Here is a 15,551-nt window from a genome sequence, read left to right on the forward strand (position 1 = left end):
CAACAGAAATGTGCAGAATGAACACCCCCGAGGAAGGAGTGGATGGATTAAAGATTTAACTGCAAGCAAAGATATCATAATGAATGTTGCAGGCTTTAAATGAGAACCTCTTTGTGAGAATGGCTTCAAAGCTCCACAGTAAATCATCAGTTGCTTTCAGTCTTGTTGCAGATGGTGACTTACCTTTCTTCAGTAAAACAGATTTAAACAGTATAAAGAATAGGGGCAGAACACAGACACTGTTGCTGATATGACTGCCCAGCATGCTCTGTAAACTGAAAAGCCCACAGAGGACTAACCTTGAGCTTGTCGAAGCGTTCAGTGAGCGAGGACACCTGGTGCTCTCGGTGGCGTCCCACCAGCTTGCAGAGGGCACAGATGAGCTGGTCGTCCACCAGGCAGTACATGTTGACCTTCTCGTTCTCGTGCTCCAAGCAGGTCAGGCCGCGGATGTGCGTGTCCGGCACCGGCTCCACCAGACGATGGCTCGTGAACGGCTTCTTGTTGGGGTGTGTCGCGCGCAGGCATCGGTCGCAGTACGACACCTCGCACGTGACACACGTCTTGACGGCCTCACGCGGCGGATCCTGCTCGCAGAACTGGCAGCTGATGCGCGGATCCATTTTCGCAACAACAGCGGGGCTGTGGTTTGCGTTGGTGTGGTTGGCGTGGTTGGCATGATTGGTGTGATTGGCGTGCGAGTGGGAGTGGCTGGAAGAGGCCGGGCTGCCGCGGGCGCTACTTCCACCTCCACTCCCACCGCCGCCAATCGTTCCAGCTATCGTTCCGCTAATGGTGGCGGTGTAGGGCCGCTGCGGCTGCAGGCGGCGGCTCTCGGTGGGGGAATTGGGGCCGCTGAGGGAGGCCTTTTGAAAGCGGTCAATGATGTTCTGCAGCGTCACATTGCGCTTAAGGCCCTCCAGGCCGCGGTGATTCAGCGTGATGACGTAACGACACGTGGGGCACTGAAAGGCCGAGATAGATTCGAGGGGCTTGCTGGTGGAACAGTGGGACACCAGGATGCGATGGGCGCAGTTAAAACACAGGCTGTGGGCGCAGGGCAAGAGCAGAGGGTCTTCAAACAACTCCAGGCAGATCGGGCAGGTCAGCTCAGACTCCAGTGTTTCCATCTTCAGTTGAACCAATCTAAAGGTGACATCAAATCCCACGGAAGCTGGCCGATTACCTGCACAAAGAAGGAAAGATTTGGATGAGTATTAACACTTTCTCTTGCACTTCTATTCTGCTCAGCTTGTACATCCGACTGGGCCTTCTTGTTGAGGCTTTTCCTCCTGCAGAGCCAAGTAAGAATGAGAGGAACAACTGAAGACAGTGGAAAAACAAAGAGGTCAACTGACTGATGGGGAAGAAATAAAAATCAATGGAGGGAAGAGATGAGCAGAAAAAGGCAGAGACACCCTGACAGACTCCTAAAATTAGATTTTCTACTCTTCATTCATTCTCAGACATTTTTGCTCCATCTTTGTGACATTGCCTATTTTTCATGGCGACTGTGGGAAGATCAGCTTGACTTATCAAACAACAAACACTTAACCCAAAAGACATCAACTTTTAAACCATGATCCAAACAACAATTTCAAGTGGAACAGTAAAAACAGGGTTGAAACAGGACAAGAAAATTGATTCCAGATCCTCTCTTCTCTTTCTACAAGCGCTCCAAATCTCAGGACCTTACAGCCTGCATATCAAGCTGTCTCCCCCGGGTGGCCTTAAAACCACTGACATGAGAAATCACCTATAACCCTCCCCCCCACTCCTCACTGATTCAGTCGTACTCGTGCACAGCTCCATCCTTTAAAAGAAACAAAGCAGGCACCGTGAAACTACAGTATTAAAGTAGACGACCCCACAGAGCTGACAGTGACAATTTCATTAGGAGAGGTCGTTTCTGAAAGACGGCCCCCGTCTGCCTCTGTGCCAGTCATGCAGGATTTACTGATGACTGGGTTTCACGGGTTGTGACTAATCAGAAAGTACCTGTCATCAGTGGAACAGTGTTTAAACTCCTGTGAGTGACCACTCTGCAGCTTAGGTCATTGTGTACATGAAGGTGACTATGTTCAGACACTAAGAGAGCTTTTAAATCTCACCTGGAAATATGTTATCGTGAAAGGGGCAGCAGATACAAGGAATACTAACATAACTAGGATAGTGTGTGGGTATAAAACACTTGGGCTTGCTCCAAGGTTTAAAAGTTTGGAGACTAAGTGCTCAACATGAAATCAGGGAACACAATAGGTGTTTATCAGTAAGTGCACCATTCAGTCTGTCCAAACTGTGTTTCATTTATTTTAGTTTGTGGATAATTTTCTGGTTTCATTTTACTTTTTAAGAAAAAGAGCCAATGATAATGTCTTCAATTAGCTTTTCACTAGTCCAACAGTCCAAATGATTCATATTTTTAACCTACTATCACATACGACAAAGGAAAATAACAAATCCCTCCATTTGAGATGGTAAAACATGAAAATATTTAGCATCCATCCGGCCATCCATTATCCATACTGCTTATCCTGTTCAGGGTCGCAGGAAGCTGGAGCCGATCCCAGCTGTCATTGGGGCGAGAGGCGGGGTACATCCTGGACTGATCGCCCGTCAATCGCAGGGCACATTGACACCAACAACCTTTTACACTCACACTCATATAGGCAATTCAGAGTCACCAATGAACCGAACAAGCATGTCTTTGGACTGTGGGTGGAAATGGGGAGAAAATGCAAACTAAATACCAGGATTCGAACAAGGAACCTTCTAGCTGTGAGGCGACAGCACCAACCTATGCACCAAAGTGCAGCCCCAATATTACGCAGATTAGAGGTGTTGAAACTATGACCTCATGACTCCAGATAGATAATGAAATTCACAGCTTATTGTCAAAACAGCACGCTGACGCGTGGCATTGTCCTTCAGTTATATCTATTGAGTTACTCATATTAAGATATATTGAATTAGCTCCTCCATCCACAGCCCATTGTGACAAAATTATTGTGCCGTGACACTCTCATGACTTGCTGCATCGAGAAGTAACACACAACGTTACACAACAACCCTTAATCTCTGAAACCGGCAAAGGACGATCTGAAGACAGGACTTTATAGAGACAGAAACAGAGCTCAAAGGCTCAAACTCATTTGCTGTAACAAAAGTCTCCTCCTTTCTGCAGCAGCATAAACCAGGCCTCGACACTGAGCTGTGTTCAAAGCAAACATGATTTGAGCAGCAGCTAAGTGCTCGGGAAAGGCACTCAACTGAAGAAAGTAGTTATATGCATGCAGCGGCTTTGTAACAAAATTCATTATCCGGAAAAGAAATAAATAACTGCTCGCAGCCAATCATGCAGATATTACACTGATAAAAGGCAGTGGGCACTGTGCCGGTGTGCAAATAAGTGTGTGTGTGCGTGTGTGTGTGTTAGGCAGGTACGTTTAACTTGTCTATTAGGAAGCTGTGTGTACCTGCGCGAGTACACATAATGACCTTCTCCAATATTCACCTTGGCTGCTATTTATCAGATGCTTTATGCGGTTGTTATCACAGGCGGGCTGTGTAAGGGATAAACAGAGAGAGAGCGAGTTTAGAGGGAAGCTTCCACAGAGCGAGCAAACAAGAGGTTCTGCTTCATCACGCCAACAATAGGTCTAATTTATCTGCACTGTATCGGAGAGTTGATAACCAGGGGAAGCTGAATGGAAATACGCAGAAACAGGATGTGGGGGAAGTGATGAAGGGAGGAGAGGACAACCTTCAGGACCTTTTGATGACAAACAAGGCCACTGGTTCCAGAGTAAAGGTACAAATCTATACAGGAAGGAATCTCTGAGGGAGTCTGTCATATCTACGGAACTGTTCATCCGGACAGCTTCACACTTAACTGGTAAGTGGCTGAGGACCTGAGGTAGCGCAGTGTCAAATTTAGTACAGTTTGATCAGATGGTGGTGTTCAAACAACAAACTTTAAATCGAGCCTTTTGAAATACACAAGAAACAACAATTCAAATTGATCCATATAAGCCACGCCCCCTCTTTGCTCAGTCAGTTATTTTTTTTGTTAGGAACTTCAACAAATTTAGGAGACAAAATCCAGACTAAGCCAGAAAACGTTTTTTATTTTTGGATTTCACTTTTGCTACAGCTTCCTCTCAAAGTTTGCTCAAATGCTATGAACAGGGCTTACATTACAGAAAATGTCATATCTCCTGAACGCTTTGTTATATTGGAACAACATTTGGTGGAAAAGTGTTCATATGATGTCTGAGTGACCATGGTAAATTTGGTGCCGTTTGGCCGATAGATGCCATTGTAGCAGCACTATCAAACTATAAAGGAAGGGATCTCTTTCTATCATAATGTGTTAATGAGTTTATTATAACTCAAGAACCTTTATACTCATTGACTTCACACTTGGTGGGTGTTTTGCTGCGGACCCAAGGGAGTGCACTGTTAAGTATGAACTCGATCGTATGTGGGGTTCCAGAAAACGGTGCAACCACCACTTCTTGGGGCCAAGACTTTGGCCGGCCTAAAATGGTCATTGTACGATCTTTTTCCACATATAAACCTTTATATGTATACACTATATGTAACCATTAGCTAGTATTTTTTTATTTGAATCAATCTGCAGTCTTTTGTCTGTGAATATTACACTGAACAATCATGTTGTGGTAATGAAGCATATGCTGTAACCACTTGGCTGCCAGCTGCTCCAGGATCAATAAGAGAATAAGAAAAACATTTCTTCAATCATTTTAAAACAATTATAGCACTTTCAACGATTACTAGGTTTTAAAAACAATCTGTAAAAGTACACAAATAAATGATGTTGAAATAGTCAAAGTCAGTGAGATCTATATTTTCTCAAGGTCACAGCGAGCAGCTTTAGGCTGAGCAGTTCCATATGACTGCTGTTTCATTGCCAAAATATGTCAACAACAGGAAACAAGGCACACATTCATTAAGCTTCTCAGGATACACATGGATTCAAGATCATCAGGTCACAGCACAACCATGTGACCTTAGCTCGGGAGTAGGTAAAATTGATGCAACTGAGAATAATAATGGTATTCTATCATACCACTGTACATACTCGGAGGAAAAAGAAAATATAAGTCCTTAAATATGTTCTTACTGCACTTCAGAAAATGATTTCCAACAAATCCTGCCACTCCACTAATCTGTATTTGACAAATAGAATAAAGGAAGTGACACAAATCCCTCACTTTCCTTCTTACTCACAGACATAAACAAAAAGTGATCACAACAAGTATGCTGAGGGATTATACATCTGTCAGTATCATAACAAGGAAATAATCAAGCATACATCCAAAGGACCAAAACCCTCAATTATTAAATCCATCACATCAGCAGAGATACATACTTGGGCCTTATCCTGGATTTGTCTTACAGTCTAATTCAAATGTAGTCTGAATCAGCAGTCTCACTCTATTTCCTGCCACAGTGCTGCCTGTGCTGATGTTAATGTGACTGTGTTTAACGGAGCATGGTGTTATAATTACCATCAAGCTTTAACACACCATCAACAGGCCCATTAAGCTTTAGCTGTGTCACTCTGGGGAAGCAGCGCCGCCTATGATAGAAGCCACTTAGGGGCCGAATTGCAAGCTTCACGGTAAAGGTGTTTGTACAGCAGATTAAAAAAAAAAAAACAGACACACAGGCAGTCAGAGCTTCACATTTACAAGCACAAACTCTGTCTCATTGTGTCTCTTCATCTGCCATTCCTGTTTAGGAGCAACGTCCCATCTGGACGCAGAGCAGCTTGAGCTGGTGCTCGAAGAAAAACACACACACAGACATAAATCTGTTTTGCTGATTACCTTAGCAAGATGTTTGGGAGTCTAAAAACGATGAAATAAGAGAAACAGGGAAAAAGGGGACATTATTGATGAATAGGGCTGGGTTTAAAAAATCAATTTTTCCGATTCGAATCAATTCTCATTTGATGACCCAATATTTATTAATAAATCCCGAGATTGATCTTTAAAAATATGCGTGAAAACGTGTGTGATCACTCACGTTTCTGAGCACTCCTGAATGCAGCACGACAGCGCATCCCCCCAAAACACGACAATAAGGGAGACATGTCCGGACTTGTGTACTGCACCTACTATGGAAACATCAGTGATCGCTGACAGACTCTTTTTATCGCGTGTGCATCCATGAATATGTACGTTAGTTTTGCACTGATGTTTATGTTACTCTCTGTTAGCGTCGCCTTTGACAGCGAGGGTATTTTTGGCATGTTGTTACACAATATGCCATTCCCTATAACTCTCAGTCTCGTGTGGTTTTGTTCTTCACGCTAGGAGATCTCGCGGCCAAATCTCGCGCAAGTTGAAGCCCAGTTTGTTTAATCAAAACCATGAGCCAGATGTACAAACTAAAAATCTGAAACTGGATAAAAAGTTCATAAGCTGTCTAATTCATAAAATTGTTAATATTGTGTTGACTGCTGTGTGTTTGTCATGTTGAATAAAAAGTACATGATGCAACTTCTTTGGGGTTAGAGGTGCATTGATATTGTAACTAGATACCCCTAACAAAAATCGTGACTCTGTGAATCAGAATCGAATTGAATTGAGAAATCCTTCTCGATACCCAGCCCTACTGATGAATCATTAGTCTGTCTGAAGAGGCAGGGCTGAATAAGTACTTTATTTAGCACTCATACACAGAGTCAGATTGTGAATCTGCTTATGCTCGATACTTTTGCATGCGACATCCTTTAAACAAGTGCAAGGACAAGAACATTTCCAAGCAGACAGCCATTCCAGACCTGTTCTCCTTTCAGACTATAGTGACATGTTCAGTTGTTTATGGAGCAGCACAGCATTAATTCACGCATGCTTGGCCAGGTCTGAAACACAAGAATGTGGGGCAGAGGAGTGTGATAGGAAACTGTTTATTGGCAATCAGTTACCTAACAGAGGTCAAAAGTTTAAAGGTCATGAAAGGTGTGGACAAACTGATATATACCATAATAATTTAAAGCTGTTGGGTAAAGTTTGCCTAAATGTAATCCAATGCAAGAACCCAGCAACTGGCATGTTGTGACTGCATTCGAATCAGTTGTACGGAGCTATTTTAGTGCTTCAATTAGATCCAGTACATGTAGCAGTCTGAGTGAATTCCGTAACCAGTTTACCAGACATGACCTTGGGGAATTCCTCGATATAGAAAACACTGATGTCACGATTTCTGTCATGTCGTAATGTAGCAAACATGGAAACAATAAAAGAGGCTGATTATTTAAAGCACAGTGACGGTCCCCAAGGTGTATGGTTGCATGTGTATGAATCCACTGTGTTGACGCATGCATCGGCCTGAAGAAAAGACTTTCGTGGAACAAAGATGATTATCCTCGTGTAAACAATCCACTTGTAAAAACCAAATTGCTCCCCCCTGCATCGTAGTCGCACAGCTGCAGAGCTAAAACTGGAGTTTAATGGACACTTGGTGGGATGGAAGGGAAACGGTCTAAAACAAACCACCACAGACCTTTGAATCTGAGACACAAATACATTGACACTGCCGCAGAGGTATCAGTAAAATTTTATGATTGTCACTAAAAGATAAGCCCACAAGTCTTTATGTAAAATGTTCTAATACTGACAGTGATAAAAGCTTGTTTTTACTGAATGCTTTATACTTCAAACATACTTAGAACTTGCTGATGTGCAACCAGAGCCAGATGTCAGACATCGATCAAGAAGACTTGATGGGTGGAAAGAAGAAGAAAGGATTGCTTCCAGGAAACGTTTGGCTTCAATGCAAGGTACATTATACGGGTGTTAGCAAAGCGCATGTATGCATCGACATCCATATGTTCATCCCTGACCTGAACAACACAAGTCACACAATGACTTGCACTTTAAGTACTTTGACTTAATCTCAAAACTGTGGGAATCTAAAATAAATCAACTGTTTTCATTGTCTTATTGACCATGTATCTTCCAGCCATCACCCCCCAAATGAACCCCTCCAAATCCCTTTGTTTGCCCTTCAACTATTCTCTCCTCCCTGTAGTGTACATTGAATCTATCTATCTGACTGGAGCTGTCAATCACAGGCTTATCACAGTGAAGGAAGATGAGCACAAAGTCACATGGCTGAGCTTTAAAGCCTCCAGAGAGGAAGACGACGGTAAACCACAGCAGCAAGGTGTCAGTGGTATTTCCTTTTGAGAGGACTATGGAAAAACACTTCCCGAGACAGTCATGTTTATGTGTGTGAGGGATGTTAAAGCAGCAGAATGTATGTACGTTCTCATTGTGGGAAATGTTACCCTGTGCTTTTTCTGTATAAGGGTCTTACTTTAAGGAATTGAGACATTACTTTTTAAACGAATAGGCTGGCTTAAATGCAAAGTTTAAAGAACGGTTGATAAGTAATTAAAGCCACAGAAAGTGACAAAGGAAAAATTCAAAGAAGTGCAAAATTCCCTTAAAATTAAACAACCTGTCACAGCTCCTATTCCAGAAAGCTAAGAAAAAGATTAGCTTACTGAACAGCATAGAAACACTGATATTTCTATGTACACAAAATAGACTCCGTCAAAAGTACAGTTGGACATGTTTGTGACAATTTTTTCTTGCTAAGAGTCAGATCAGATCAATACCACTGAATATTATGTCTGAATAATAAACTTGGGCCAAGAGACAGCTAGCTTAATTTAGCATGAAGCCTAAAAACCAGGACACAGCTAGCATGGATCTACACAAAGTTAGCCTACTAACAATTCTAAAGCTAACTAATAACATGTGTTTGTTTCATTTTGTACAAAAGTTTAAGCTAAGTTGTTTTTATACATGTACAAATTGAACATACAAGGTTTAATGTGATAGTAAGTGAGCTTTAGCAGTGGTGGGAGGTGGATTTTGATAAATCTTGATATCAAGAGCCAGGCTACCTGTTTTCCATGTCAGTTTTCAAGCTAGCTAGCTAAGCTACGCTAATGGACTGCTGGCTATAACTTCACATTTACCCAGCAGGCATAATACCGTCTCTCTTATCGGCAAGAAAGCAAAAAAGCAGAAAGCACATTTTTAAAAAAGTGCATCCTGTAAATTAGCAACCTCATGTTCCAGAGAAAGCCTAAAACAAGCAGTGCTAGCTTAACTTCACTGTTTTTTTAAACAGACAGGGCAATATCACAACGAGCTTTGGTTAAACAGCTGCTTTATTGTAAGAACCTGGTGGGAAATGGTATAATAGTTGTTTGCTAACAGTGTGCTCAAGGCCAGCTACATTCATGGAAGCCATGAGGTTGATTCTCCACACTGGTGTTAAACTGAACAAAGACAGATGATTATCAGCTTACAAGCCCTGCCTGTTGTCTGTGATCTCAATCTGCTGGACCTGTTGTTACTCAGCGAGCATTCCACAAATATCTCCGCAAGAGGCAAAAGGTTAAAGATGCTAATAAAGACTTTATTCTCCCGCTAACTCATGTGAAACGGTTACACATTACTAATTAAAACCCTGCCTGGAAGAAAAGAGCAAATTGAAGCTTGAAATGTTTATGGAGCGGGGAAAATGTTCCAACATGGCAGGACAAGATGGCGAGTTCTCTGCCTCGCAGTCTGTTTTTCTTCAATAAAGAGCCTCCATTCAGTACTTTATGAGGTTACTAAATACCAAACCTGCAGCTAAAACGTGTCTATCCACATAGAATGGCTGGCCTGTTTGTGCAATGTTGGTAAATCACAGACCGTCGCACATTTTGGAGAGGCGTGGGTACTAATCAAGGGTGTGCACATTACAAAGAAAATAAAAACACCCTACAGCAGCACTGCTTTATGAATACTTCCATTACTGACCGTGTTAGCAAACATAACTCTCTAGCTGCGGCCCTAAACATGGCACTTAAACTAATCACCTTAGCTGAGCAGTTAATTCCCAAAGAAACAGGACATTGTTGAGTAGATTGAGTGGCATTCAGTTGCATTAGTGGATTGAAATGTTGGAATTTTTTAGAGGGCATTTTATTGGAGCAATTCGGGATAAAAATACCCACAGGCATAAGACACACGTCAGAACCAGGCACTGCTGAGTTTTGCCAGACTCAAGATATTCTCCACTGTGGTTTGGGAAAGAGGAAGTGGGGTAACCCCAAAAGTGAGAGCCCTGCATTTGACCAGCGCTCAGCAAACTGTATATGATTATAAGTGGGATCAAGCGGGACATGAAGCCTGCTGTGTTACATTTTCTTGTGGCCTTTGACAGAAGCCGTGTGTCTCAATGCAGCTGCTTCACGGGGAAAAAGGAAAGCTTCATCGCATCTGAGAAACTGGCGGGAGTTCTTTTGGCCACCCCTTTTATTCTCGCTGTTTCCCTTCATCTTTTCCTCTCGTCTCACTCCTCTTCCCGCCTCCACTGGCTCAATCTTTCCTCCCTCTCTCTCTCTTCTATCTTTTCCTGCCTTCCTCTTCCTCTCTCTGTGCAGCAGGCCTCGGAGCGGGCTGGTTTCACCAAACATGTGATTCCTATTCATAGAATGTAAACAGTAATGCAGCCAAGCCGGTGTTTCCATTTCACATTCAGTGCAGCTGAGCAGGCTGGCTTTAGCTTAACCCTCTCGCTGCTACGCTGGAGACGGCTTCTGTTGCAAAATGGATTTCAAAAGAAAACTAGCATGAAACATTTGATACATCGCCAAGAATTGAAAAGAAAGGATATTTTACATTTTTTTCCAAATTATTTACTCTCAGGAGTCCTCATGAGGACACATTTTTGAAATATATTTTGATATATTAAAAAACACCCACTTATCAACTGTCTGAGCATCTGACAGGCTTCAAGGTCAGCCTGCTTTAATCCTGCACATCAGTGGAGGAGAAAATGTCAGCAGACAGTCTTTGAATCACCGAAGCAGTTAGCTTTCCCTGGTTAGCGGCGTTAGCTCTCGACGGGGAAAACATGGGCTGTGACTCTGTGGAGAAGTTATTTTGGGTCATCTCACTGTGCCTCAATTGATTTCACAGAAACTCCCTTTATTACGTAAGAGTGCAAGAAGCTCTGCTAGAATGACTTTGCACAGGAGGTAAGAGGTGTGTTGGCAAGTGTTGACATAAATGTCATCCAAGGTGAGTTTGGCACTGACATAATATGCTTTTAGTGTTTTATGTTTAGTTCTTACTGTTTACACCTGATTTAAAGTGTTCCCCTTACAATACAAAACAGAGGAAACAAAGGAGGTGGTTGATTGCTTCAAATCTTGTGTTTTAGTGGCTGCATATTCGTCTGCCTACATTTAAATGAGATTTTAAGTGCTGCCACTATGCCCCAGTTCTTTACATAATAAGCCGTGCTCACTTAAGACAATGTGGTTGTCTCTGTTCTTTTGTGTGTGTTTGTGGTTTCTTCCACAAGCCTTTGTTTAGTCTATTCCCATGCAGGTGTGTCTCACAGTATTACAGTCCTGCATGACTCTGCAGGCCTGTCACTGTGTGCTTCCACACCCCCACACTCTTTTCCACAGCCGTATTTGTTTCCCATACTCTCCTCTCCGCCTGTCAGCAGTGCCGATGAGGGCTCTATTGTGTGAAGGACATTCGCTGATGCAAGACACTGAAAATAAAATAAACAATCAATTTTTTGTCAAGCGCACGGCCGCGCCAGACTTGCTAATTGGTTTAATACATTTAAACATGAAAGCAGAAAGAAATTAGATTTTCACAGGGTTGTGACAGCGAGTAGAACACACCTCCTCTTTCACCCTCCACTTAATACTTCTGCCTGTTAAAGCTTGGCAGCCGGTGGGTAATAAAGTTAATACTGTCAGACGTCGTCTCATCAGCTCGCTCAGGCTCTACTGCAGCGGTGCTGAGTCTTATCAGGCCTCAACACAGCGCTAGGTAGCAACCATTCCCCTGCCTCACTTCATGCCGCTTCCATAATTCATGTGCATTTTCCCAGGTGAGAACAAACCGGGATCAGAAGTTGGCTGAACAGCTTATTAGATATTTAGAGGCAGCTGAGGATGCTGGAGGGAGGAAAGGATGAAGAGTGAGGGAGGGACGAGCTACGGCTAACTGTCAACAAATGTCATCGGTCTGCAGGCCTCGAGCTCAGAGGGAGTGATAGGGTTGAAAGCTGTTGACCTTGGAAATCAGGCTCAATGATAAGACTGTGGTCAAGCTGGCGCCAGTTCAGCGGTTAAATCAGCGGCCACATACAGAGGCTATAGTCCTCGATGCGGCGGCCCCGGGTTCAACTCCCTTTGCCGCGTGTCATCCCCACTCTCTTCCCCTGTTTCCAACACTATCCACTATCTTCTCTCAATAAAGGCATGAAAGGCCAAAACAATAATCTTTTTAAAAAAAAGTGGTCAAGCTAAGAGGGCCAGGGCAAGATGGATCCACAATCACATACCTCAATTGGACTTCTAAAGCCTAAAGAGTACCAACTTTGACTCACATTTTCAAACCCTGGTCTCCGTAAACGCTGTCCAAGAGCTACAACATTCTGTAGTGCATTCTATGACTAAGCTCCGAAGAGCCACGCCATTACTAATATTATGGAACAAAACCATTCCACTGTATGCAGCTTTGAATCTAAAATGACCTCACATAAGATGATGGGTTGAGAAAGCACTCCCTGCACAACTTGAGAAAGCCATTGTCTTGCCTTGCAGAAAACAAACCTGCTCGTATCGACAGTTGGCACCAATTCAGCTTCAAATTTTCTATATTTTCATCAGGCTGTGTGTGTGTGCGTACAAGAGCATGGCAAGTTAATGGCTTACCTTTTACTGGTATTTTCCATATATATGCAAATGGACTCCACATCGTGTGAAAAAGCAATCTACGCACCACATAAACAGCACTCTCAGCTCCCCAAAAAGAGGTTCTTTTCTGTGGGAAATTGCATCCCCGGCCTCTGTACACTGGCATTAGCCTGGGAGAGACTGTCAAGAAAACAATAGCTTTCAGAATAAAGATTGACGATATATTCCTTAAAAGTTTTCCCACTGCGAAAAACAGCTGACGACTTTGAATGCTAACTGATCCATAAGGAGCTAGCCACTTTATCAGTAGCATGCCAAGCTATATTAGCAAATGATGCGGTCCAAGCTGGTGTTATTGATTCCGGAGGAAGCAGATACACTGGTCAATATAAGGCCTCAATAGCATCGGCAACATTGGCAGCTGGTGTGACAGCTGTCCTTATTAACAAACATCAAATGGCCTGTTGTGCTGCTGAGCTGTGGTGGATTTGTCAGCAAGAAAATGACAGAAGTTTGTATCTTTTTACAGCCGTCATTTTGCGAGAGAAATATAAAATGTTCCAGGAGGAGAAAAACGTCTTCTTCTCGCTGGTAGTGTACGTGGTGCTTATACTGCGATAAAGGAAGACAAAGAGAGACTGTCTTGGTGGCGAATGTGTGTCCTTGTGTATGGATGTGTGCATGCAGCAGCTGCGCTTCAATCTTTCAAACTGTGTGCACCGCCTGCCAGCCGAGGGAAATACATTTATACGCCTGATACAAAAGATAGTACAGATGAAAGACTTGTTGGAGTTGTCTCGGCTGAATCATCCGTAACCTCATTACACGTAGTCGCAGCAACTAACCTCGTTTTTTGGGGACGACTCTGTCTCCCTCCCTCCCTTTTCAGGGGGGGAAAAAAGAAACAGTGTGAAATGACAAAATTAAATCGACGACTTCATATTTTAAACCCTAGATTGATTTTCCACCCCAGCGCGGGTTGCCCTCGGTGCAGAAGGCCTCACCACCACACTGCGTGCTGCACGTTGTAGCACCATGTGCATTGGCTGCATTTCTCCAGATGCAAAGGGAAATTTACTCACAAGTTAAAGCGAACTGCACCGAGCTGTCAGCAGGAAGAATAGGCCGCTTGACCAAAAGCCATTAAACACAAGCTTCCCCGCTCTAAGTACGCGTGTCACCTTGGGTCAAACTGCACAACATAATGCATCCAGGAGGGCCATTTGCCACTCCGACTGTAGTAGATGGTGCATAAATAAAGCAGGAGGTGTTTGTGATGTGTTACTCTGCTTTTCAGTTATTCATTATGACCGCGTGGCAGGGAAAGTAAGAGAGGGATACAGAAGCAAAGGAGATGAAAGAACACGGGGAGGTCGTGAGAAATCAGCTCGGAAATAGATCACACACCCAGAGAGAGACAAACAAAAAGAGCAATAAAGAAGAGAGAGAGCGGAGAGGTGGGAGACCTTGCCGTGAGTGTGACCCCAGGGAGGGGGTTCCTGTCCTCTGTCTCGCTCCCGGGCTCTACAAAGTCAGAGCCTTCTATTTATACAGCGCTGTAATGTTTGGCATTTCCTCCGAGGGGGGAGACTATATGAGCCATTGTTTTCCTTGGCTGCCGTTCGATCGTCTCAGCAGGCTCCCTGCATCGAAATGTCAGCGCCTTGTAGCTCTGTGCGTTCGATTAGTTTTATTTATCACCGATAAACAATCATTTGCTGCTTCTCGAGATGGGGAATCTCGTTAGCGGCTGCTTCATAACACAATGAACGGCCTTTTTTTCTCTCGCTACCCTTTCTGAATTATTGATACGAGACATGTTGTAGGTCGCCGGTAACCGCACTGTCCACATGCAGATCTGAGCTTGCTGGTCGCAGCTGCAGCAACAAAGTCTTCCGATTCATCTCAAGTGCCAAATAGTCGCCTTAAACTAGAGCAGCAGACTCACTGAGGGAAACACGAGTGGCGCAATATCGCAGAAATATGTAAACACTCCCACACTCACCTATATGCTGTGATTGGCTCAGGGAACCACAACAGCGCCTCTCCTGAAAACGTCCCGTGCAAAGCAAAGCAACAGAATAGATGCAGAGGGAAGGGTCTCACAAGGGTCTGTACACACTCACCAACACACATGTATAGAGGTCCATAAGTGATGAGTTATATGATATTATATTTGGAAAAGTCTGTAGTTTATTCTTCTAGGAAAATCCAACTAATTATACCTTTAACTTAGCCTCTGAATCATTTTGAATAATGTGTTTGTGAACTGAGTAAACACCCCCCCCTCCGCGGCAGCCCTGTAACCAAAGCCAGCACAAATCAATAGGTTGTTGGCTAAACAATAGCTTTCCAACATTGCCGGCTTTTTATAGAAACAGCCGCTCCCTGGGGTGCAGCGAAACCAAAGAGAATAATTGTGAAGGTTAACAATGCCCACTGCTATATCAATATTGAACTGAACCGACGGCCCGAAGACAGAAAAAGCCTCAGTCCGAGGGCTTTCTGCTGGAGGCGGGATCATGAGAACTGATAATCAGGGCTGGAGAATACGGAAGACTTCAATGAGCAGTTTCTACCAACTAAATGTGTTACAATGTGTCCTCCTGCAGGCACTGACAGATGATCTATGTTTAGCAGAGCGTTTTAGGAGAATGTCAGATTCCTGGAGATCGCAGACGAGGAAAAGAGCTTTCAGAGAGAAGGTGCATCCTAAACATGGCTGCTGGCTGGATGATGAAAGCATGCATGCGTCTGTGTGAGTGCATGACTAAGCCAAGGAATA

General features: G+C 43.6%; 1 protein-coding gene across 3 annotated transcripts in view; it reads right to left on the reverse strand.

Moving 5' to 3' along the window:
• The window catches only part of mid2 (midline 2), a 112,055-nt gene that overhangs the window by 71,677 nt on the left and 24,827 nt on the right, over positions 1-15,551 (reverse strand). For all 3 annotated transcript variants that reach the window (XM_069669640.1, XM_069669641.1, XM_069669639.1), the window contains exon 2: positions 300-1,186. In XM_069669640.1, the coding sequence (XP_069525741.1) occupies positions 300-1,130 (831 nt within the window). In that variant the 5' untranslated portion in view covers positions 1,131-1,186. The remainder of the gene's footprint in view (positions 1-299; positions 1,187-15,551) is intronic.

This window comes from Semicossyphus pulcher, unplaced genomic scaffold, assembly GCF_022749685.1.
Source record: "Semicossyphus pulcher isolate SPU_LCO1_2020_fin unplaced genomic scaffold, fSemPul1.0.p SCAF_2, whole genome shotgun sequence".
In the NCBI taxonomy this organism is placed as follows: domain Eukaryota; kingdom Metazoa; phylum Chordata; class Actinopteri; order Labriformes; family Labridae; genus Semicossyphus; species Semicossyphus pulcher.